General features: G+C 42.1%; 1 protein-coding gene across 1 annotated transcript in view; it reads right to left on the minus strand.

The window, feature by feature from the left end:
- The window catches only part of LOC126281410 (glutathione S-transferase D7-like), a 57540-nt gene that overhangs the window by 9935 nt on the left and 21980 nt on the right, over positions 1-25625 (minus strand). The window contains exons 2-4 of the mRNA XM_049980347.1: positions 24660-24814; positions 2846-2904; positions 2618-2759 (exon numbers count right to left, since the gene is read on the minus strand). Coding sequence (XP_049836304.1) covers positions 2618-2759; positions 2846-2904; positions 24660-24800 — 342 coding nt within the window. The 5' untranslated portion in view covers positions 24801-24814. The remainder of the gene's footprint in view (positions 1-2617; positions 2760-2845; positions 2905-24659; positions 24815-25625) is intronic.

Below are 25625 nucleotides of genomic sequence, written 5' to 3' on the forward strand. Positions count from 1 at the left end.
GTTGTCATTTGAGGTGTGTCAGACCCGATCTGAGATGTTAGGTACTCTATCTCATGACTGTTCCTACGGTTTCCACTTCTGTTGCTTCTTTAATGACACTGTCCCAATATCTTGAGGTCTGTGTCACAATCTTGGTGTCATTGTAATCCATTGAATGACCATGTTCCAGACAATGCTCTGCTATGGCTGATTTAGTTGCCTGCCTGAGTCTGGTATGTCTCTGGTGTTCTTTACACCTGATGTCCACAGTTCTGGTGGTCTGGCCAATGTATGACATCCCACACTGGCATGGTATGTTGTAAATACCTGGCTTGCGTAGCCCCAGGTCATCTTTTACAGTCCCCAGCATAGCGCCAATTTTTGTGGGTGGGCAAAATATGCTCCTGATGTCATATTTCTGGAGAATCCTGCTGATCTTGGTAGAGAAGGTCCGGCATATGGCAAGTATGCCATCTTCTTTGCCTCTTCTGGTTCTTCTTCTGGATCCTTTGGCCGGTTGGCAGGTTGAAGTGCCTTCTGGATATCTCTAGAGGAGTACCCATTCCTGCTGAACACTGATTGTAAGTGTTCTATTTCTGTGGCCAGACTATCAGGATCTGACAGAGTTTGTGCTCTGTGGACCAGTGTTTTGAGCACTCCATTCTTCTGTGCCGGATGGTGGCAACTGCTGGCTTGAAGGTATAAGTCAGTGTGGAGACCGAGGGAACAGCCGTGAGACAAGGTGTTGGACATTAGAGACCAGATCTGACACACCCCAGGTCATGAACTCGACTTCAGAAGACGGCCAGGCCGGGCGCGGACGGCGGAGGGAACACCGGCCACCAGAGAGGGACAATGTAGCCGCGTCTGGCGGGCGCGGACCTCAGATGGAACACACGACGCGGCGCGGACCGATTAGGGAGCGCCCAGCACGCAACAGAAGTGGAAACCGTAGGAACAGTCATGAGATAGAGTACCTAACATCTCAGATCGGGTCTGACACACCTCAAATGACAACCACAACCGTTGAGGACGGCCAAAACCGGCGCCGACGGCAGACGGAACATCCGCGACTGGAGGGGTCCGTTGAAGCTGAGTCTGGCGGGCGCGGACCACAGATGGAACACTCGACTCGGCGCGGACCGATTAGGGAACGCCCAGCTCCTCCCAGGCATAAATACTGGACTCGATCGACCCAAGGACCAGTCTCAGGTAGCACCTGAAGAAGACAGCGAGGCACGCTGTTGAAATATCGTGCGAGAACGACGCGAACATCCGGCTGGATTCCCGAATATCCAAGATGCCAATAATAATGAAGTGTGACTTCTTATTTGATGATTAATTGCCAGTGCAACGTTTATTAAATGTGAAGAATATTATGCAAACTGAGCAGGAATAATTATTCTGTGGAAGTGCCAGAAACTCTTAGGACTCTGAACTTAAGATTTTTATGTGGGGAAGAACTTGATTCAACATGTAGTCACAGTTTCAATGCACAGTCTCAAACATACATTGTACATATTTGGGGATTTGTATATTAGATCCCTACTGACGGACGTTACACCTGGGTCGGAACTCAATTATTCTCTGAGTACTCAGGAATGGGAGTGTTGGAATGGCTAGGCAGTTAATTAACTCCAGACCTCAAGTAGCAGAAACGCCACAGCATATTCGCCATGTGCCATGTGCTTGTTTTCTGCCACCCCCCACCCCCCCACGCAAAAAAAAAAATTTTAAAAAATCAACAACAACTTGAAGTACCTTCATTTTGCGAACATAGATGTGATTAAAACATATTGCTGAGAGAGCTAAAAGCTATCTCACAGATAGAGTTCCATAAGTGTTTCGGGTTTTGAAAAAGTCTTGGTACAAGTGTGTAATACTTAATGGGTTCAGTTTCGGAGTGGATAGCATTCAATCACACAAAGAGACAAAATTCTTACCAAAAATCAAACATCGTATGAATGCCATTGAGTGATGTACATTAATGCACCAGCAATCCAAGTGGAGGCTGCAATTTTTGTTACTCACACATGCGTTAGAAACAATAACAGTAATAGGAGAGTGCAAGAGATGGAATGGAATTGTGTTTCTAACAGTTTATTTAATTAACTATAACAGATGACTGACAGTATTATCAGCATGGGAATCAAGTGATAAATCCTATGGCCTTCACCTCATACATCATAAAATCCATCCAAATAACATGCGACCGTCTTCAGACACTATTTCCAGTGGCTTATTTCAATAACACTGACTTCCAATACAAACCATTATTAATAAATATGAACTGTTTCTCATTCTGCTAAATCAGAGAATGTCACCTTGCTAGTTGTGTCAGTGTCTCCTTAATACGTCTGTAAAAAGTGTTTAACTACAAATTAAACAATACACGTAAATTTGCCAACTTTTCAGGTATTAGAAAAAAAGACAACAGTAAACATGAATCAGAATGTCCCATAACATTTCGGGTGGGCTGCTGGGTGTCATTAGGTCTCATAATGATATTTTGGTGCTGAGACTTTGCTGCCAAAATATTATGACAGGAAATACTGACATCAGGTACTTGGCTGTAAATTTCATGGAACAATGTACACACCAAGAAACTTTCAAACATCAATGGAAGCAAGATACTTACGACAATTGCCCTCAATCGAGGGAAAAGGGTCCCTGCCTCAAAGTAAATTCTCTGATTGACTAGCGCCCTCTTCTTTGGCTCCTTCGGATATAAGGAGTCATCCTTCCCATACTGTGACACGAAGTATGTGGCAATTGCATGGCTGCGAATAAACATACAATGCTGTCAACCAAACTGATGTTGCTGAGGATGAATTGAATCCCATTAATATCAGTAGCATAGCCTTACCTGTCCCACAGGACAAATCCGTTGTCGTCGATAGTCGGTATGGTGTGCTGTGGATTTATCTGGAACAAACAGTGACAATCAGTATGCCGAATAGGCCAAGGTGAAGGCTTTCGCTAAGCAATCAAATTCCAACCTATAACTGTATATTTTTATATTTATCACACATAAAATGACAACCGTGGTACTAAACCCCATATTACACACGAACAAAATTAATACAAGCATTCCAGCAGTCTTCATTTCAAGCAGTCTAACGTAATAACACTAGCCATATGTATATTTCTTACATCTTCTGTTGCTGCCATTACACCCTATAGCCCCCCATGTCCCCAGCTCCTGTTCTTGCGGTAGCGTTCTTGCTTACTGCGCACGGGGTCCTGGGTTCAATTCCTGGTGGGGTCAGGGATTTTCCCTGCCTCGAGATGACTGTGTGTTGTGTCATCTTCATCATCATCATTCATCTCCATTACGGTTGGAGGAATGCAATGGGAAACTACCTCCACTAGGACTTATCCTAGTAGGCGGTGCGGGTTTCCCTCATCGTCCCCTATGATCCTCGGAGTATGGGACCTCATCATCATCAGCCCTCCATAACCTATGGACCTTGCCAAGAGTGGCTTGGATGACACACAGACACAGATAACAGTACAGTAGGTGCAACCGGAATGGGGATCTTTGGAGAGGCCAGAATAACTAGAGCTTCCTGAAGAGGAGTAACAGCATTTTCAGTGGCTGCAGGGGCAACCATTTGAGTGACTGATCTAGCCTTTTAACATGGGTCAAATGGCCTTCCTGTGCTGGTACTGCAAATGGCTGCAGGCAAGGGGAAATCACAGACTTCTTTTTTTTCACTAGAGCATGCAGCTTTACTGTGTTAATGATAATTGTATCCTCTTGGGTAATATATTCTGGAGTTAAGATAATCCTCCGTATGAATCTCTGGGCGGGGACTACTCATAGGAACCTCGTAGTTACAAAAAATAGAACTGGAATTCTGTGGGTTGGAGTGTGAAATCTTAGATCTTTTAAATGTGTAGGATGGGCAGAGAATTTAAAAAGTGGAATGACTAGGTTGAAAATCAAATTGTGTTAGTGCAAGATAGGTCTAATAACGAATAACAATATTCGAATGCAGGTAAGCTACTGTTAGCAGCATCGTGACCACATTATAGCACTGAAGATAGACATGAAGCAAACACACCACTGCAGTACTAGTTTATATGGCAAACAGATCCACAGATGATTATGAATTTGATAGACACTATGATGAGATAAAGGAAATTGTTCCTGTATTTAAAGAAGATGAAAAATTATAATGGGAGTCTGAAATTTGGTAGTAGCAAGAGGAAGAGCAGGAAAAAACAGCAGAAGAATGAGGAGTGGTGGAAAGCAATGAAAGAGGTAGATGCCTGGTAGAATTTTGCACAGATCATAACTTAATCATCGTTAACACTTGCTTTAAAAATAATGAAAGAATGCTTCAGAGTAGTTATACAATGATAAGACAGGGAGTCAGAAGCCAAATTCCAGGGGCAGATGTGAACTATGACCTTAGACTATTTTGCATGTGATGCAGTTATCTATAGTCAAAAACTGTCTGAAAGAAGCTGCATCAACATTTAGTCTGCTCTTGATAACAATTCAAAGTGGTATAGAAATTGCTGCATAACTTAATCATAGCTAACACTTGGTTCAAGAATCATAAAAGAAGGTTGTATACTTGGAAGAATCCTGGAGATACTAGAAGGTATCATATAGATTATATAATGGTAAGACAGAGATTTAGGAAACAGGTTTTAAATTGTAAGACATTTCCAGGGGAGGAGTGGACTCTGACCACAATCTAATGGTTATGAACTGTAGATTAAAACTGAAGAAACTGCAAAAAGGTGGGAATTTAAGGAGATGGGACCTGGATAAACTGACTAAACCAGAGGTTGTACAGAGTTTCAGGGAGAGCATAAGGGAACAATTGACAGGAATGGGGGAAAGAAATACAGTAGAAGAAGAATGGGTAGCTCTGAGGGATGAAGTAGTGAAGGCAGCAGAGGATCAAGTAGGTAAAAAGACGAGGGCTAGTAGAAATCCTTGGTTAACAGAAGAAATATTGAATTTAATTGATGAAAGGAGAAAATATAAAAATGCAGTAAATGAAGCAGGCAAAAAGGAATACAAATGTCTCAAAAATGAGATCGACAGGAAGTACAAAATGGCTAAGCAGGCATGGCTAGAGGACAAATGTAAGGATGTAGAGGCTTATCTCTCTAGGGGTAAGATAGATACTGCCTACGGGAAAAGTAAAGAGACCTTTGGAGAAAAGAGAGCCACTTGTATGAATATCAAGAGCTCAGATGGAAAACCAGTTCTAAGCAAAGAAGGGAAAGCAGAAAGGGGGAAGGAGTATATAGAGGGTCTACACAAGGGTGATGTACTTGAGGACAATATTATGGAAATGGAAGAGGATGTAGATGAAGATGAAATGGGAGATACGATACTGCGTGAAGAGTTTGACAGAGCACTGAAAGACCTGAGTCGAAACAAAGGCACCGGGAGTAGACAACATTCCATTAGAACTACTGACGGCCTTGGGAGAGTCAGCCCTGACAAAACTCTACCATCTGGTGAGCAAGATGTATGAGACAGGCGAAATACCCTCAGACTTCAAGAAGAATATAATAATTCCAATCCCAAAGAAAGCAGGTGTTGACAGATGTGAAAATACCAAACTAGTAGTTTAATAAGTCACAGCTGCAAAATACTAACACGAATTCTTTACAGACGAATGGAAAAACTAGTAGAAGCCGACCTCGGGGAAGACCAGTTTGGACTTCGTAGAAATACTGGAACACGTGAGGCAATACTGACCTCATGACTTATCTTAGAAGAAAGATTAAGGAAAGGCAAACCTACATTTCTAACATTTGTAGATGTAGAGAAAGCTTTTGACAATGTTGATTGGAATATTCTCTTTCAAATTTTGAAGGTGGAAGGGGAAAATACAGGGAGGAAAATGCTATTTACAATTTGTACAGAAACCAGATGGCAGTTATAAGAGTTGAGGGGCATGAATGGGAAGCATTGGTTGGGAAGGGAGTGAGACAGGGTTGTAGCCTATCCACAATGTTATTCAATCTGTATATTGAGCAAGCAGTAAAGGAAACAAAAGCAAAGCTCAGAGTAGGTATTAAAATCCATGGAGAAGGAAAAAGAAATTTGAGGTTCACTGCTGACATTGTAATTCTGTCAGAGACAGCAAAGGACTTGGAAGAGTAGTTGAACATCAACAAAAGAAAATGAGGATAATGGAATGTAGTCAAATTAAGTTGGGTGATGCTGAGGGAATTAGATTAGGAAATGAGACACTTAAAGTAGTAAAGGAGTTTTGCTATTTGGTGAGCAAAATAACTGATGATGGTCGAAGTAGAGACGATATAAAATGTAGACTGGCAATGGCAAGGAAAGTGTTTCTGAAGAAGAGAAATTTGTTAACACCGAGTATAGATTTAAATGTCAGGAAGTCATGGAGTGTAGCCATGTATGGAAGTGAAACATGGTGATAAATAGTTTGGACAAGAAGAGAATAGAAGCTTTCGAAATGTGGTGCTACAGAAGAATGCTGAGGATTAGATGGGTGGATCACATAACTAATGAGGAGGTATTGAATACAATTGGGGAGAAGAAGAGTTTGTGGCACAACTTGACAAGAAGAAGGGATCAGTTTGTAGGACACGTTCTGAGGCATCAAGGGATCACAAATTTAACATTGTAGGACAGTGTGGAGGGTAAAAATTGTAGAGGGAAACCAAGAGATGAATACACTAAGCAGATTCATAAGGATGTAGGTTGCAGTAAGTACTGGGAGATGAAGAAGCTTGCACAGGATTGAGCAGCACGGAGAGCTGCATCAAACCAGTCTCAGGACTGAAGACCACAACAACAACATATAAATTGGTAACTTGTAGTAAATGTTCATAAATGTAAAATTGTTCATTGCACAAAATGAAAAAATGCGGTATTGTATGACTATAATATCAACGAGTCACTGTTGTAATCAGCCAACTTATACAAATACCTGAGTGTAACACATTGTAGTGATATGAAGTGGAATGATCATGTAGGCTGATGTGTGGCTAAAGCAAGTGGTAGACTTCAGTTTATTGGTAGAATACTGGGGAAATACAATCAGTCTAGAAAAGGAAATTGCTTCCAAATCACTCGTACAATCCATTCTAGAACATTGCTCAAGTGTGTGGGACCTGTACCAAACAGGACTACCAGAGGATACTAAATGTAAACAGAGAAGAGCGGCATGAATTGTCATATGTTTATCTGATCTGTGGGAAAGTATCTACGCGATTCTGAAGAAACTGAACCAGTAGACTCTTGAATAAAAACGTAAGCTTTAAAAGATTCTGAAGAAACTGAACCAGTAGACTCTTGAATAAAAACGTAAGCTTTAAAGAGAAAGCCTTCATACAAAGCTTCAAGATCCAATTTTATATGATGACTTTAGGAATATACTACAATCCCCCACATATCGCTCACTTAGGGATTGTGAGAACAAGATTAGAATAATTAGAGCACACACAAACGAATTTAATGCAATCATTCTTCCCACGGCCCATATATGAAAGGAACAGTGGGATGTACCCTCTGCCATGCACTTCATGATGTAGATGTAGATTTGGATTTAGCTGAATTATTGAGAACCTTGGAAGAGTCAGCCATGACAAAACTACTGGATCAGCTGTGTAAGATACATGATACGGGCGAAATACACTCAGACTTCAGGAAGAAATAATAATTCCATTTCCAAAGAATGAGGGTCCTGATGCCTGTGAACACTGCCAACCAACAGTTTAGTACATCATGGTTGCAAAATATTGTCATGACTTATTTATGGAAGAATGGAATTACTGGTAGGAGCCAACTTTGGTGCAGATCACTTTGGATACGGGAGCAATCTAGAAACACATGAGACAATACTGACAGCACTGTTTATCCTAAGGATACGATGAAGGAAGATAAACAAACATTTATATGATTTTTAAATTTAAAGAAACCTTTTGATGCTCTTGACTGGACTATAGTCTTTGAAATTTTGAAAGTAGCAGAAATAAAAAATGGGGAGTGAAAAGTTGTTTACAACTTTTACAGAAACCAGACTGAAGTTATGAACCAAAGGACACAAAAGAGAAGAAGCAGTAGTAGAGGAGGGAGTGAGACAGGATTGTAGCCCATTCCCCAGTGTTATTTAATCTATAGGCTAAGTGAACTGTGGAGGAAAACAAGGACAAATGTGGAAACAAAGTTGAAGTTCTTTGAGGAAAAATAAAAACTCTGAGACTCGGTGATGACACTGTTATTCTGGCTGAAACAGAAAAGGACTTGGAAGAGCAGTTGCATGGAATGGATAGTGTCTCGTAAAGAGATTCAACATTGATATCAGCAAGAGTAATGCAATGCATCTGAATTAAGTCAGGTGATGTTGGGAGATTTAGATTAGAATCTGACAAACTATAAGTAGTATAACAACAAAAACAATCAATTTTTGACAATATAATTTAATTATATAGGTTAAAAATCTATTCACCAAGCGGTGTCTGAACACACACATAAAAGAAAGTTACAACTAGGCAAGCTTTTGGAGTCTTTGGCTCCTTCGTCAGGCAGAAGGGTTGAAGGGGAAGGCAGAGGGGTGAAGGAAAAGGACTGAAGAGGTCTAGGAAAAGGGGTCAATTTTGGGAAAGTCAACCAGAACTGCTAGTTAGATGAGAATTAACAGATGGGATGAGAAGATAAGACTGATTGTTTGGGGATTCCATTGGGCAAGATTTGAAAACCTGAGAGCGTAAAAGTGGAAGACAGGGTATTATGCAAGACAGATTATGGCTTAAACATCATGCATGAGTTAATAAGAGTGAAAGGCTAAGTGTGTTGTACCTAACAGAGGTGGGAGGAGGCAGTGGAAAATAGACGGGTATGACAATGAAATATGTAGAAAACTAAAATGGAGTGAAGAAAAGAATAGGTAGTGTGAAGAAATACTGAGACTGAAGAAATTAAGGTAAATTAAGGCCAGGTGGCTGACGAGAAGCAAGGACATGTTGCAGCACTTGTTCCCACCTTCTGGGTTCTGAGAAATCAGCATCTGGGGAAAGAATCTAGATGGTGCGTGTGGTAAAACAGGCTCTGAGGTCACGATTGCCATGTAGTAGACCATGCTCTGCAACAGGGTATTGCGTGTTGTCAGTATACACCCTGTGCTTATGCTCATTCATCCTAACTGATAATTTGGTGGTAGCCATGCAGACGTAACAGTGTTTACTTAACAACTGGTGTATGATGCATCGTTTCACAGGTGGCTCTGCCTTTCATAGTATATGTTTTGCCAGTACAGGGTTGGTATAGGGGGTGGCACGAGGATGCATAGGGCAAGTTTTGCAGTGGAGATGGTCACAGGGTGGGAGCTATATGGCAGGTAGATGGGTGCAGAAGGAGCATAGGTCTGACAAGAATACTGCGGAGACTGGGAGGATGATGGAAAGCCATTCTAGGTGTGGTGGGTAAAATCTCAGACAGAATAAATCTCATTTCAGGGCATGATTTTAGGAAGTCAGGGCCTTGTTGAAGTTGCTGATTAATACATTCCGGACCAGGATAATACTGAGTGACCAGTGGTGTGCTCCAAAGTTGTTTTTTGGAGGGATCAGCAGTACCAGGATTGGATGTGATGGCTCAGGAAATCTGCTTTTGAATTAGGCTGGTTCGGTAACTACATCCAGTGAAGGCTGAGGTGACAACAGTGGTGTATTGCTGTAAAGAGTCCGCATCCGAACAAATACATTTGCCTTGAATGCCAAGGCTGTATGGGAAGGAGTGTTTGACATGGAAAGGATGGCAACTGTCAAAATGTAAATACTGTTGTTTATTAGTAGATTTAATGCAGACAGAGGTGTATAGATGCTCTTCCGCGAGGACAAGATCAACATTAAGGAAATTGGCACGGGATATGGAATGGAACCATGGGAAATTTAACTGGGAGAAGGTATTCAGAGATTCCAAGGATTTTAACAGGTCAACCTCACTATGAGTCCATATGGTAATGATGTCATAAATGTTTCTAAACCAAACCAGGGGCTGATGACTTATGGATCCCAGGAAAGCCCCCTCCAAGCAATCCATGAAAAGGTTGGCATAGGACTGGTTCCCATGGCCACACCTCTGATCTGTCATTATGTCTACCCCTCAAAGGTGAAGTAGTTGTTGGTAAGTATAAAGTTGATTAAGATGAGCAGGAAGGATGTCATAGGTTTGGAATCAGGAGGGCACTGGCTACGGAAATGTTCAGCAGCAGACACACCATGTACATGGGGGATGCTGGCATAGAGGGAGGTGGCATCAGTGCTAACAAGCAAGGTGTGTGGTGGGAGTGAGACAGGCACAGACTTCAGGCAGTCTAGGGAATTGTTGGTATCTTTGATATAGGAGGAAAGTCTTTGCACTATGGATTGCAGGAAATGTTCAAGGCAGGTTTCATTGTCAAATTTGGTGTTGGAAATGTTTTCGGATTAGATTGCAAAGTGATGTTTCCAGTTGACATTATGTGTGAAGGAAAGCAGGTCTTTCATCAAAGCAGCATGATCAAATGCAGGTTTAGGGATGAAAGTGAGACCCTTAGATAATACAGATAAATCAGGAGGGGAGAGTGCTTTAGATGAGAAGTTGAGGGCACTGTACTGTTATGACTGGTTCTTGTGATTGTGGCTTATTCTTGGTCTGGGAGGCAGCAGTGAAGGCTGTGGGATGTTAAGGAGGTTGGCCATGCTTGGTTCCTACGAGAGGAGTGGTGGTTTGATGTGGCTGTTTAGAAAGCTGCAGAGGGACACGAAGGGAAACATCACTGTTCAGGTAGTTTAGGAGAAGGTCAGATAGTTTTTTGAGGTGAATCCTGGCATGTTGCTGCAGTTTGAAGTTGGCTTGGCAGATGATACCATCCAAGGAAATATGAGGGGCAGATATGATTCTGTAGGAGGAGAGAAGTCTGGTGGAGTGGAAATTAGCTGATGAGACATGTAGGTACAGATTATCCAGGTTAGAGCAAGACTTGCTACATTTGAAACTGTAAAAGAGCCCAGTGTAAAGTAGGATTACTTCCACAAACAGGGACTTTCAGTGTTAGTCCTTTTGGAGGAACTCCATGGGACAAGCAGGTTTCAAGAAATAGAATGTGGGACCTTAGTTTTGATGTGCGAAAGCATGTTTTCGAAAAGAACGGATGTAATATGAGATGGGATTCATCATGGCAAGAGAGGACAGTTTGGAGAGTTATAAATCATTGGAGTGGCAAAAAAATAAGTAGAGAGCAGCTAAAAGATAGAAAACCGGTAGAAAAGCAAGGAAAAATTTGTAAAAATCAGAAAAGTTCTTATGAAAATCATGAGAATACACAATGGTTAATAAGAAGTAATGAGTGGACAATCTATATGATACGAAAAAACGACAGGAAAAAAAATAGGTTGGGAAAGTCGTGAAAGCAGACAAAATTTTAAAAACTGAGTAAACAGAAAGAGAAAGTCACAGGAGAAAATGTAAAATACTTAGCTTGGCAATTAAAGTGATGTAGGAGGGAGCAGCAGAAGTCAATCAGAGCAGTTTGGCAAAAAGCAAACGCATACAATGTGAAAGAATTTACACATAAACAATATAAGTGGAGGGTGGGAAAGAAATAGCTATGGGAATTTGTAAACAACAATGGAATTGTTATATGTTAATGAAAATGGACCCATCTACGTACTAGAAAAGATGTAAGGGCAAAGTGTTGATTAATATGGCGATACAGATAAACGAACGGATTAGCACATAAGGTAGAAAATGGACGACAGTTTGAACAAGACAGACGATGTCAAAGACCGATAAGAGGGTTACATAAGAAGGAATGATGGGCCAATATAACAACAAAAATAATCAGTTTTTGACAAAATAGTTTAATTGAATAGATTAAAAAATTTAGCAGCAGCAAAACATACATATAAAAGAAAGTTACAATTAGGCTGGCTTTCGGAGCCTGTGGCTCCTTCTTCAGCTAGCAGGATTGAAGGAGAAGGAAGAGGGATGATGGAAAAGGACTAGAGAAGTCTAGGAAAAGGATTAGGTTTTGGGAAAGTCACCCTGAACTGTGGGTTAATATAAGAGATTTGTTGTTTGGGAGTAAAATAGTTGATGATGGCAGAAGTAGAGAGGATATAAAATGCAAATTGACTATAGCTGCAAAAGCCTTTCTCAATAAGATGTATTTGTTAGCATATAATATTAGCGTAAGTGTTAGGAGGTCTTTTTTTTAGTATATTTGTCTAGAATGTAGCTTTGTATGAAAGTGAAATATAGACACTAAGGAACTTACAGGAGAAGAGAACGGAAGCTTTTGAATTCTGGTGCTATAGAAGAATGCTAACCATTTGTTGGGAGATCAAGTAATACTTGAGGAGGTACTAAACAACTTAGGGAAAAATTATGCCACAACTCATTTAAAAGAAGGGATCAGTTGATAGGAAACATTCTGAGACATAAAAGAATTGTCAGTTTGGTAATGGAATGAAGTGTGTGTGTGGCGGAGGGGGGGGGGGGGGGGGGGGGGAGAGGGGGCAGGGGGATGGGTTCAGGGAGAGCAAAATTTGTAGAGGGAGACCAAGGCTTGAATACAGTATGCAGCCTTGAACAGATGTATGTTGCTGCAGTTATGCAGAGATGAAGAGGCTTGCACAGGATGAATTAGCATGGAGTACTGCATCAAACTATTCCCAAACTGAAGTCTACAACAACAACAACATATTCAATATAAACATGTAGCACATGTAATTGTTTACTTCTATCAAATTATATTTATATATTAAAAACAAAGATTCCAAGACTTACCAAGCGGGAAAGTGCCGGCAGACAGGCACAATGAACAAAACACACAAACACACACACAGAATTACTAGCTTTCGCAACTGATGGTTGCTTCTTCAGGAAGGAGAGGGAAAGACGAAAGGATGTGGGTTTTAAGGGAGAGGGTAAGGAGTCATTCCAATCCCGGGAGCGGAAAGACTTCCCTTAGGGGGAAAAAAAGGACAGGTGTACACTCGGACACACACACACACACACACACATATCTATCCGCACATACACAGACACAAGCAGACATATGAAAACAAAGATATGTCTGCTTGTGTCTGTGTATGTATGGATGGATATGTGTATGTTTGTGTATGTGTGTGTGCGAGTGTACACCTGTCCTTTTTTTCCCCCCAAGGGAAGTCTTTCCGCTCCCAGGATTGGAATGACTCCTTACCCTCTCCCTTAAAACCCACATCCTTTCGTCTTTCCCTCTCCTTCCTGAAGAAGCAACCATCGGTTGCGAAAGCTAGTAATTCTGTGTGTGTGTTTGTGTGTTTTGTTCATTGTGCCTGTCTGCCGGCGCTTTCCCGCTTGGTAAGTCTTGGAATCTTTGTTTTTAATATATTTTTCCCATGTGGAAGTTTCTTTCTATTTTATTTAAATTATATTTATAGTTACAGTTTGTGTGCTGTAAAGGAAATATTGTGAAAGTTGTTATGAAACTGTATGTTATCTAACTGGTTACCAAATTCTGTATAAGATTATACTTCCCTGAGTGTAAAATACCACTGTGCTTTGAACGAGGCCTTGTAATATGATGTAGCAGAAGTACTGACGCTTCTGGCACATAGAGGGGAGGGCATAGTGAGTTGCCATCAAACTCAGTCAGCTTCAAACACTTGTGGTGGTACGAAGCAGTGAAAGCTGAAAAGTATTAAACTGACAAACCAATCCCGCCCCCAGCCCCCCACCCCGTAGTAACTTGCTGTAACTCACAGTTTTTATGTCCTACATATTCATAGGTTTTAATAATAATATAATAATAACAGTAAAATGTACGAAATATTTTAATACAATTATGATAAAATTGTGTTATTACTTATAAAATATTTAAAATGTTTAATATGCATTTACAGATATGGTAGTAGTATGCCCTCTTCTCCACAAGTAAAAGACAAGTCCCTGCGGCGGATGCAATGCAGATGCATCAAAAATCGGCAAAACAAACAATAGTCCAAACGAAGTCAGCATCTGATATCTAACCTAACCTAACGATGAGCAATGCAGAGTCTATATTACTGACTAACCCAGCACAAGTTTCATGGTTCACATCCCAGTTACAGGAGCAATAAAACTTTGAGTTTCAGTATTTTATAATATTATTGTCTGGATTAAAGAATTTAAAATGCTGTCATAATCTAAATATTAAGAAGTATAATCTTATACTGAAGGCTTAACACAGTAAGACAAGCATTCTGATTAGAAGATGCCCTGAGGCACTCAACATACTACTCGTAAATTATGACTATATTTGTCTAGTGTTTGAGAATGAGTGCAACTTCTGACAAACTTTAAACACAATTTCAAACCTTTATGAAACTTTTTGTCACTCGATTTCTCAACCCTGCCCTCCCCCCCCCCCCCCCCCCCCCCATACACACACACAAACACCCATACACACATGCACATACACACAAAAAGTGATTAAATGAAAACGTTAGCACTTATTACATTTTCTTGTAGTAAAACTTCAGTATCAGGCACCATATTTTAAAGTACTATTTCTGAACTACTACCTCTATTCGCAACATTTCACAGATGGGAGCTGCACAACACTGAATGTACCTGCAGAATTATATCATTGTATGACACATAGATCAGTGAATAGGACATCACAAATATTGAGATGCATGAGAAACTAGCTTTTGCTCAAATTGGAGAGCAAATTATCCAGACTGTATTAATACAGCAGTTTATAATAAGAGCACTAAGCAACACTCAACAACTTTAAACACAATTTCAAACATTTTCTAAACTTTTTCATGCTTACATACTTAGCATCAAATATTTAATATATTATCTCATTTGTAATGTAACCATAAGTTTGAAGCTGTTTTGTGCATGGCAGTTGGATTTTTTAAAGATTGGGGGGTTACTGATATGTATCCTTACTAAACAGAGCGATTCAGTGCCCTAGAAATGGAGTCCACAAGCTAAGGCGGAAGCAACAAGTATTCTGAAGATTAGTGGGTGCCCACTAGTCATTGCCTGAAGCGACGGATGAGATTCAAGTGGAAACGAAATGGAAGCAGTTAACCAATCAACTACCTCAACTAAGCAGAAACCAAACAACACTTCAGCACCTTTTACAGACCTTGGATTCCAGAGAAGAATCTCATGGCCACAGTAAGCACCAAGAACACCCAACCTATGATGTTCCCAGATCAAGCTGTTTTCTAAGCCTCTCTACAAGTTGTGAAATGGAAAAGTGAACAGAATCCCAAGCAGGGTGCCCATACCCAGGGGGCAAAGACCCCCCCCTCCCCCCCACCTCCTAGTGAAAGGAAAAAATGGTGTAGTCAGGTTTTTTCCTTCCAAGAAAATTATTTAAAAGACGGTATTTTCCTGGTTTTTAATATGATCGGAACTGGAACATTTTTATGGCTGCTTATGAGTCGTCATTCATCTTCCAAAGTATAACAATAAAAATACTCCATATCCCCAGTCTACACCCCCCCTTCCTACAAAGTAGAAATACCAAACACAGCAGTGATGCAACAGAACAGGCCAACCAAACCGTCATTGGTTCCATACCATACGACGAACTACACACAGCTGGACCATCAATGGACCACTGCGTGCAATATAAAAGGGTAGCCATGTTGAAATGAACTAAAAAACAGAGGATATCAGGTAACTGACATTGATCAGTACAAAAATACAGACTCTAAAACTGGAGACTTGATACCCCTTGTGATCTCCAGGGATTTGCTACCCAGATGTGAAAAATAGAGAAATTGTAAAGTGAACAGTACCTACTGTATATACGGATCTGACTAGAAAACTATGAACAGCAAGCAGCTTCACAGCGCCTCGACTTTGCAACAGGTACTGCCACAGGCCGGTCAGTTGCGTCAAATGTGGTGAATAGGATTCGTACGTCTAGACGATTCTGAGAGAATGGGTTTTTAACAGTCAGACAGACAGACGGACAGACGGATGGATGACAAAGCGATACTGTAAGGGTTTCATTTCTATCGATTTAGGTACGGAATCCTAAAAACTATGCCTCGACGCAGGCAGCAAGTTCTTAAATCAAACTCACAACCACAACAATTCCCCAGCATCAGACCTTCTGCAGAGCCTGAAGACAGCAGAACTGCAACGTCGAATGGAGGGAGTCATACGGGGGGCCACAACCAACTGGTGGAACGCCAGCTAGTACTTACGCCAACACAGCCCCATCCAAACACACACGAAAATATGACAATGTAAAGTCTCGAACAACACAGGAAGACTCAAAATAGAAATCTGGACTTGGTGATGCCCACCTTTTCACAAAAATAATAGAAATAATAATAACTGTAGCAAGAAAAATAAAACGGTGCTTGTATCAGCAACAGCCCAGTTGTTTTATTAATAGATAGACGATGTCAACCTAATATTAACTTGAAAACTGTCACCTCGAACGCCATCGTGTCCTTGTTCGTGGAATATTATCAATCAGATCAGAGCTGAGTGATACGTTTCGTAGTCAGTAATTTGGTTTGAAATGAGGAGTCGAACGAGTGGCGTTTAATAAGTAATGCAACACATTTTCTTTTTGCGAAAACAGGTTAGTTTTATCAGGATTCCAACACACCATACTATTCCCCATTCTACTGGCTAAAAACCACTATTTTTCGACATAATCTCCGTTCAATGCGACGGCCTTACTCTATCTTACTAGAAGGGCCTGTATGCCTGCATGGAACCAGTACTGGGCAAAGTCGAAGCCATCGTCTTGCTCCATCGATAACCTCCCTATCATCCGCGTACTGTTTCCCACGGAGTGCATCCTTCATTGGGCCAAAAAGATGGAAGCTGGATGATGCGAAATACAGTCTGTAGGTGAATGAGGTAGAACAGCCCAATGAAATTTTGTGAGCTCCTCTAGGGTGTGCAGGCTGACAAAGGCATCCAATTGAGCAGCGACGTGTGATCCACCAATCACCTCGAATTAGAGTATACGCATGTTGCAACACTGCTGGAGTCACAGCCGACCTGCACGCGGGAGAACCCACAGGTTTGCAAGACCTTGTTGTGATAACGACATATCCCTCACCCAACGACTCACCGTGCTTTTATTAACTATTACCTCTCCGTAGACATTCTGCCAACGCATATGAGTAACTGCGATTCTCTGGTTTTCCGCCGAAAGAAACTCAATGACAACTCTCTGCTTGGAACGTATCTCCGTTACTGACTCCATTTTGAAGGCTACGTATTGCGGCGTCACCTGTCGGAACTTCAAACTACGTATAAGACTACAGCAGGAATATTCTCCCATGTCTCACAGCAAATTCTGCATGTTTTCAACCAAAATGGCCAAAAAAAAAGTGTTGCATTTTAATTATTGAACGTCCATCACAAATAATGGAATTGTCAAGCACTAATGTACATTGAGTTGTCTAATGATATCAACATCTACATCTACATCTATACTCCGCATGGCATCTTACGGTGTTCAGCAGTACTTTGCGTACCACTGTCTCTTCCAGCTTTTCCTATTCAGTTAGGGAACGGTTCGAGGGAAGAAAGATAGCCATTAATCCTACTGTCAGCTCGAATCTCTTTCATTTTACTTTCACGACTTTTCGCGAGGTATACACCGGGAGAAGCAATATATAGGTTGACTCTTCTAGGAATGTATGCTCTCAGAACTCAAACAATAAATGCATCGCGATGCAAAACATCTCTCTTGCAGGGTCTGCCGCTGGAGATAGCTGGGCACCTCAGTGACGCTTTCGCACTTCCTAAATGAAACTGTAACGAAACGCGTTGTTGTTCTTTGATTTTTTTCTATTTCCATTGTCGGTACTATCTGGTACGGATCCGAGACTGACGAGCGATATTCAAGTATTGGTTGAACGGAGGCTTTGTAGGCTACCCATTTTGTGGGTGGGTTGTATTTCTTGAGGGTTCTTCCAGGGAATCTTCGTGTGGCATCTGCCTCACCGGTGATAAGTTTTGTGTGTTCGTTCTACTTCATATCGCTCTGTACGCATACTCATGGACACAGTGACGGAAAAAAATCGCAACGCCAAACAATAATTAAGGTACAGTAATGAATTTTCGAGAATACATTTGTCTAGGTAACATATTTAAGTGATTAATATTACACAAACGTAGCTTAATGTAAGTGCGAGGTAATCCACTGCAAATGTGAAAAGGTGATACATCAATAACCGGTGTAACCGCCAGAATGTTGAATGCAAGAATGCAAACGTACACGCATTGTGTTGTGCAGGTGCCGGATGTCAATTTATTGGATGGAATTCCGTGTCTGTTGCACTTGCTCGGTCAATGCAAGGACGGTTAATGCTGTTGTGGATGACGCTGGAATTGTCGTCTGATGATGTCTCATCTGTGCTCGATTGGAGACAGACCTGGTGCCCGATTAGGCCAAGGTAACATGTCGAAACGCTGTAGAGTATGCTGGGTTACAACAGCAGTATGTGCGCGAGCGTTATCTAGCTGGATAACTTCTCTTGGAACGTTGTTCAGGAATGGCAGCACATGTCAAATCAGTAGACTGACTTACAAATCTGCAGTCAATTTGCGGGGGATAACCTCTGCTGTCATCCGAAAACATGCACCAGACCATAACTCCATGTGTAGGTCCAGTGTGTCTAACACACAGACCGGCTGGTTGAAGGACGTGAACTGGTCTCCTAACCAATACATGGCCATCACTGGAGCATGACAGAGGCAGCTTTCATCAGAAAACACAACAGACCTCCTCTCTGCCCACCAATGAGCTCTCGCCTGGCACCACTGAAGTAGCAAATGGCGGTGGTGTGGGGTCAGTGGAATGCACGCACAGGGCGTCTCGGAGCTGCCCTTGAAGCAGCCGATCTGTAACAATTTGTTGTGTCACTGCGCCACATCCAATCTCAAACGCCACTACGCTCACGACCGTTGAAGCCTTTATTTAAAGCAAAACTGATTTGCATACCCATACTGGCTCTAGTAGCGCCACTCTAATATGACTGACGCGAAACTGGAATAGACATCATCTTTCAGATGTAGAAACACGCCTACCAACTTTCGTTTGTGTCGCACAGCTCCTTCTCGGCGTTGCGATTTTTTTCCGTCAGTGTATTTCGTGAATGTATGGTGTATGAATGGTTGTTGTGCAACCGTATAATCATGCAGCAATGGATCTTTGAGTACCTTACATTTCTTATATTCAGGTTCAATTGCAACTCCCTGCGCCAAACGTCGAACCTGTGCAGGTCTTCTCGCACTTCACTACCTCTCGACTTGACTGTGGACAACAGCATCATCCGCGAAAAACCTTATAGAACTTCCGATGTTGTCTACTACTTCATTTATATTCTATTGCGTTATTTGTAAAACACTGTGAAAATTAGTGGTCGTACGACACTGCCTTGGGGTACGCCAGAGGTTAATTTTACGTCTGAAGCACTCTGCCCATCGAGAACGACATGTTGAGTTCTGTTTGAAGAGACTTGAGTCCAGTCACACAACCCTTTTGATATTCCGTAACCTCGAATTTTGTCAATTTAAAGGAGGAGCTGCAGTGTGATCTTCTTCAGTGGAACAGTTTTATATAAAGACGTTTGACTACTCGGCGTCCTTTGTGTCACCCTCCGTTTCGATCAAGGGCGCCCATACAATAGTTTGTAGGTGGGAGGGTGGACGTACCTGCGGGTATGGACTAATTGTACTATTCTGGGAGACGAATGGCGACTTCCAAGTAGCCATAAAAAAGTTCCAGTTCCGACCCGGTTAAAAATCTACGTAACACTGCCTTTTAAATAATTTTCTTGAAAGAAAAACAGCAGAGTACACTATACGTTTCCTTTCCTTAAGAGCTGGGGAAGGGTGGAGGGGAGGAATAGTCGCGGCCCTCCCTTGCTTCCGGGTGTGCACACCCTTCGTTCAGATGACTCTGAGCACTATGGGACTCTACTGCTGAGGTTATTAGTCCCTTATAACTTAGAACTACTTAAACCTAACTAACCTAAGGACATCACACACATCCATGCCCGAGGCAGGATTCGAACCTGCGACCGTAGAAGTCGCGCAGCTGCAGACTCTAGCGCCTAGAACCGCTCGGCCACTCAGGCCACACCCTTTGTTTCGATGCTATTATGACACAGTGTTTGGACAGATGACTTTGACCTGTTTACTGACATAACGTAAGTCCAAAACTTAACGCTTTCTCCAAAGTCGATCGACAGAATTTTTACGTTCGAATTCGTTGAAAGCTTTACGCACGGGTGCCCTTGCCCTAATTTTGCTTTAGTTCAGTTTTTGTTTTTCTGTGAAACTCTGGCTACGTTTAAATTTCCTGTCAAGCAGAACTGTCGAACCACGGCGCCGCCTTTTCCGTCGCAACTTTTCTCGGCGCATACCTGTCTAAAGTGTATCGCACAGTACTCTTGAACGCTGTCCACTGAAATACACTAAAGTATTCGCAATTACGAATGGGGACAACCGTCAGTTGTAAAGTGGAATGACGTCAATGAACATCACCAACTTTCTCCTCCGGATGCGAAAATATTTTGTTGACACCGACTTACATAGGGAGGAACGACCACAAAGATAAAATAATGGAAATCAGAGCTCGTACGGAAAGATACAGGTGTTCATTCTTTCAGCGCGCTATACGAGATTGGAATAATAGAGAATTGCGAAGGTGGTTCGATGAACCCTCTGACAGGCACTTAAATGTGATTCGCATAGTATCCATGTAGATGTAGATACCGGGACTCGAACTCGGAGACCGAGCGAGGTGGCGCAGTGGTTAGCACACTGGACTCGCATTCGGGAGGACGACGTTCAATTCCGTCTCAGGCCATCCTGATTTAGGTTTTCCGTGATTTCCCTAAATCGTTTCAGGCAAATGCCGGGATGGTTCCTTTGAAAGGGCACGGCCGATTTCCTTCCCCATCCTTCCCTAACCCGAGCTTGCGCTCCGTCTCTAATGACCTCGTTGTCGACGGGACGTTAAACACTAACCACCACCACCACCACCGAAGACGGATTTTCCGCTTATCGCGAGCGTTCTCCTTACCATTTGGCTATCCGTGCACGGCGAGACCCAAACTTTTATACAGGGTGAGTCACCTAACGTTACCGCTGGATTTATTTCGTAAACCACATCAAATACTGACCAACTGATTCCACAGACCGAACGTGAGGAGAGGGGCTAGTGTAATTGTTTAATACAAACCATACAAAAATGCACGAAAGTATGTTTTTTAACACAAACCTACGTTTTTTTTAAAATGGAACCACGTTAGTTTTGTTAGCACACCTAAACATATAAACAAATACGTAATCAGTGTCGTTTGTTGCATTGTAAAATGTTAATTACATCCGGAGATATTGTAACCTAAAGTTGACGCTTGAGTACCACTCCTCCGCTATTCGCTCGTGTGTATCGGAGAACACCGAATTACGTAGGGATCCAAAGGGAACGGTGATGGACCTTAGGTACAGAAGAGACTAGAACAGCACATTACGTCCACATGCTAACACCTTTTTATTGGTCTTTTTCACTGACGCACATGTACATTACCATGAGTGGTGATGTACACGTACACACGTGGTTTCCGTTTTCAATTACGGAGTGGAATAGAGTGTGTCCCGACATGTCAGGCCAATAGATGTTCAATGTGGTGGCCATTATTTGCTGCACACAATTGCAATCTCTGGCGTAATGAATGTCGTACACGCCGCAGTACATCTGGTGTAATGCCGCCGCAGGCTGCCGCACTACGTTGTTTCATATCCTCTTGGGTTGTAGGCACATCACGGTACACATTCTCCTTTAACGTACCCCACAGAAGGAAGTCCAGAGGTGTAAGATCAGGAGAACGGGCTGGCCAATTTATGCGTCCTCCACGCCCTATGAAACGCCCGCCGAACATCCTGTCAAGGATCAACCTAGTGTTAATTGCGGAATGTGCAGGTGCACCATCATGCTGATACCACATACGTCGACATTTTCGAGCAACGTTGGCAGATATTCTGTAGAAGCGCGGTGTATGTTGCAGTGCTCTCAGATACACGCGATCGAACAGCAGAGGAATGGTACTCATGTGTCAACTTTAGGTTACAATATCTCCGGATGTAATTAACATTTTACAATGCAACAAACGACACTGATTACGTATTTGTTTATATGTTCAGATATGCTAACAAAACTAACGTGGTTCCATGTATAAGAACGTAGGTTTGTGTTAAAAAACGTACTTCCGTGCATTTTTGTATGGTTTGTATTAAACAATTACACTGGCCCCTCTCCTCACGTTCGGTCTGTGGAATCGGTTCGTCGGTATTTGGTGTGGTTTACGAAATATATCCAGCGGTAACGTTAGGTAACTCACCCTGTATGTTGTCAACCATGCGTTTACGACCTATACTCGTACATCCATTATGTATATTCCCTTACAGATCAGACGCTCTACTTAAAGGTGTCTTGCCCGGTATCGGCAGAGAAATACGATACTGCAGTGCAGGAAGTCGGCATTGTTATAACAGTAACATAGGCACTGAAGCATTTCTCTGCCGATACCGTGCAGACGACTTTCAAGTATAGCGTCTGACCTGTACGGGAATGTACATAATGGATGTACGAGTCCAGGTCGTAAACGCATGGGTCTCACAGTGAGCCGTGCACGAATAGCCAAACAGTACGACCGCTCGCGATAAGCGGGAAATCTGGCTTCCAGTCCAGGTCCCGCACAGATTTTCACTGTCGTCACTCCATTCTACACCTGATGATTGTCACTATTCGCAACTGCGAATACATTTAATGTATTTCATAACGGTTGTAGTCGCCGCAGTGCCTGTTCCTTTCGACATGCGTGGATCTCCAAAGGAACTACGCATTGTAATCAGAATCGCACAGGCAGTGCAGTATCGTAGTGAACATATTCTGTTCACTCACGCCTTCAGCGGATGTGATACAACATCCGCTTTTTTGGTCAGAAAAATTAAATGCTGCAATATTGTTGCGAAAAATGAACACCTAACCTCAGCGCTTTGCACGTTCAATAAACCACGTGCTACCCGTGAAGAAATAATAACAGCAGCAGAACAGGTTACTATCGCATTGTATAGTGGAGGTGTCAGCAGTTCCCACACACCAGACCATTTGCGGTACCAGCTATTCGCCAAGTCTGCCACAAAAAGCAAACTGACTCTTGCACGGTCCACAAGATGCCGCACATCATTCGTTGCGGACTTACCAACAAGTCCAAAGTTGGATGGGAAACTGGAAACCTCCTGAGAAATTCGGCTGGAATCACAGTGACCACGGTCCAATACCCGTTATAATGAGCCAAGATCCAGCACCTGAAGCACTTCTTCACATCGTTTCATGCTCATGCAGGCCCAGCTGTGGCGGAGCGTGCTCCTGCAGAAAAGCTGGTTTGAAATGTTCCTCAATTTGCAAGAAATGTATTGGGGTCAACTGTGAAAACAAGCCAAAATTTTTATATGAAGACAGTAAAGAAGATGTTATGGAGGATGATGAGGAAACCGCTGACGAAATCAACGAACTTGCTGAGGCTGACTCGCTGTTTAAAGAAAAGGTCAATCTGGGATCAACTCTATGTACAGACCCTGAATCCGTAACTCAAGGTATTTCTGGTGACACTGAGGAACCTGGCCCATCAAAACGTCGGAAGTGATGCTCATATCAGTCTCAAGTGCGCTAAAGTGCGATATTACAAGTATTAGACACCCAGAACTGTCAACATTTTTTAGTAATTGACATTGCATTTTAATTGTAATAAAGCTTCTTATTTTTAATGTCAACTGTGTGGCTTTTATACACAAGAATAATTACCTACCTAATTAGGTTGCCTATTGCAGCTAATAATAGCTCAGTTTCCTGAGACAATTTATTTTGTGTGTGTGTGTGTGTGTGTGTGTGTGCCTGTGTATGTCTATGTCTCTTAATGATCTATTTTTATGTTTATAGTTTTACAAATACCAGGGCTGAGGTGGCCCCTAGTGAACTTGAGGTAGTGATGTAAGAATCACAATAGTTGGGTGCCCAGCAATCCCCATATTGCATACAGAGAAATTGAATACCTGAAAGTCAGGTGGTAAATTCCAACATATAACAAGATGTATAATGTATTTATACTACACAAACAGAAACTGAACAAATAGTGTTAAAAAATAAGGTATCTTGCCACTATGCTAAAAATTTGAAAAATTGGTATTTTTTGAGGCGCTGTAGCGCCTTAGATATTACGAGTAGGAAAAATTGGCAAGAATCAAATTTTTAGAAAATTTTGTGCTCTTTAACAAAGAAAATAGACGTTAAAGCGATAGGAGTAAAAAAACTGAGATATTTTGAAAAAACTGAAAAAAGGTCGAAATTTTCCAAGTCTTTTGACTGCAGAAAGTTTTCCCAAGCGAAATTTTGTTGGCAAAACTCGGTTTTCTAATCTTTGCAACCAGATGAACGAGTTGAAAAAATAAACTCTTCTACCCCACCTTTTGCAAGGTATATCTGCTATTTGACTGCACTAGTAATGTATTGTCCATTGATGCTCCACATCATCACAGCTTGTTTCCATACGACTTCATAGCCCAAATAAAAGTGCTTCAACGCACATGACCTAATTCTCGTAAGAAAGAGCTGTGACTGGTCTTGGTTAGGTCTGTCTCTTACACAACATACCTTGACAAATTCTTCTTTGAGTTGCTCCTTTGCAAACAGATCGACGATTTTGATGTTGACGTCGACGCCGACAACCTTAGCTGCCGCCAGAGCTATTCTGGAGGGCGGGCTGGCCGGGAAGTGGTAGAGGACGACGGGCATCGTGGCTGCTCCCCCTGAAAGCAGACCAGCACGGGGTAAGCGCGGGGCCTCGCACGTGTAGCCATCAATCACACACTCCACGGGGCTTCTCAGACTACTTCTATCTGGGACATGCATATTTCATACATAAGCATGCGAAGTTCAGAAGAACGCGAAATCCCGAAGATTGGCTAAAATTTACAGACGCGCGAAATTTGGCACGGACTTTAATGCGAGATGCCTCTAATAGGTTCCACAACGAAACATTGTCTCGAAATTTGGTAGAAAATCCGAAGAAATTCTGGTCGTATCTAAAGTACACAGGCGGCAAGACGCAGTCAATACCTTCGCTGCGCAGTGCCGATGGTACTGTTACCGACGACTGTGCCACTTTATTATTGAGCGCCGTTTTCCGAAATTCCTCCACCAGGGGAGACGAATGCAACATTCCAGAATTTGAAACACGAACAGCTGCTAGCATGAATTTGTTAGAAGTAGATACCTTAGTGGTTGCGAAGCAACTCAAATCGCTTGATACGGGCAAGTCTTCAGGTCCAGATTGTACACCGATTAGGTTCCTTTCAGATTACGCTGATTCAATAGCTCCCTACTTAGCAATCATATACAACCGCTCGCTCACCGATAGGTCTGTACCTACAGACTGGAAAATTGCGAGGGTCGCACCAGTGTTTAAGAAGGGTAGTAGGAGTAGTCCATCGAACTACAGACCTATATCATTGACGTCGGTTTGCAGTAGGGTTTTGGAGCATATACTGTATTCAAACATTATGAATCACCTCGAAGGGAACGATCTATTGATACGTAATCAGCTAGCTCTTTATTCGC

The sequence above is a fragment of the Schistocerca gregaria genome, chromosome 7, assembly GCF_023897955.1.
Source record: "Schistocerca gregaria isolate iqSchGreg1 chromosome 7, iqSchGreg1.2, whole genome shotgun sequence".
NCBI classification, from domain to species: Eukaryota; Metazoa; Arthropoda; class Insecta; order Orthoptera; family Acrididae; genus Schistocerca; species Schistocerca gregaria.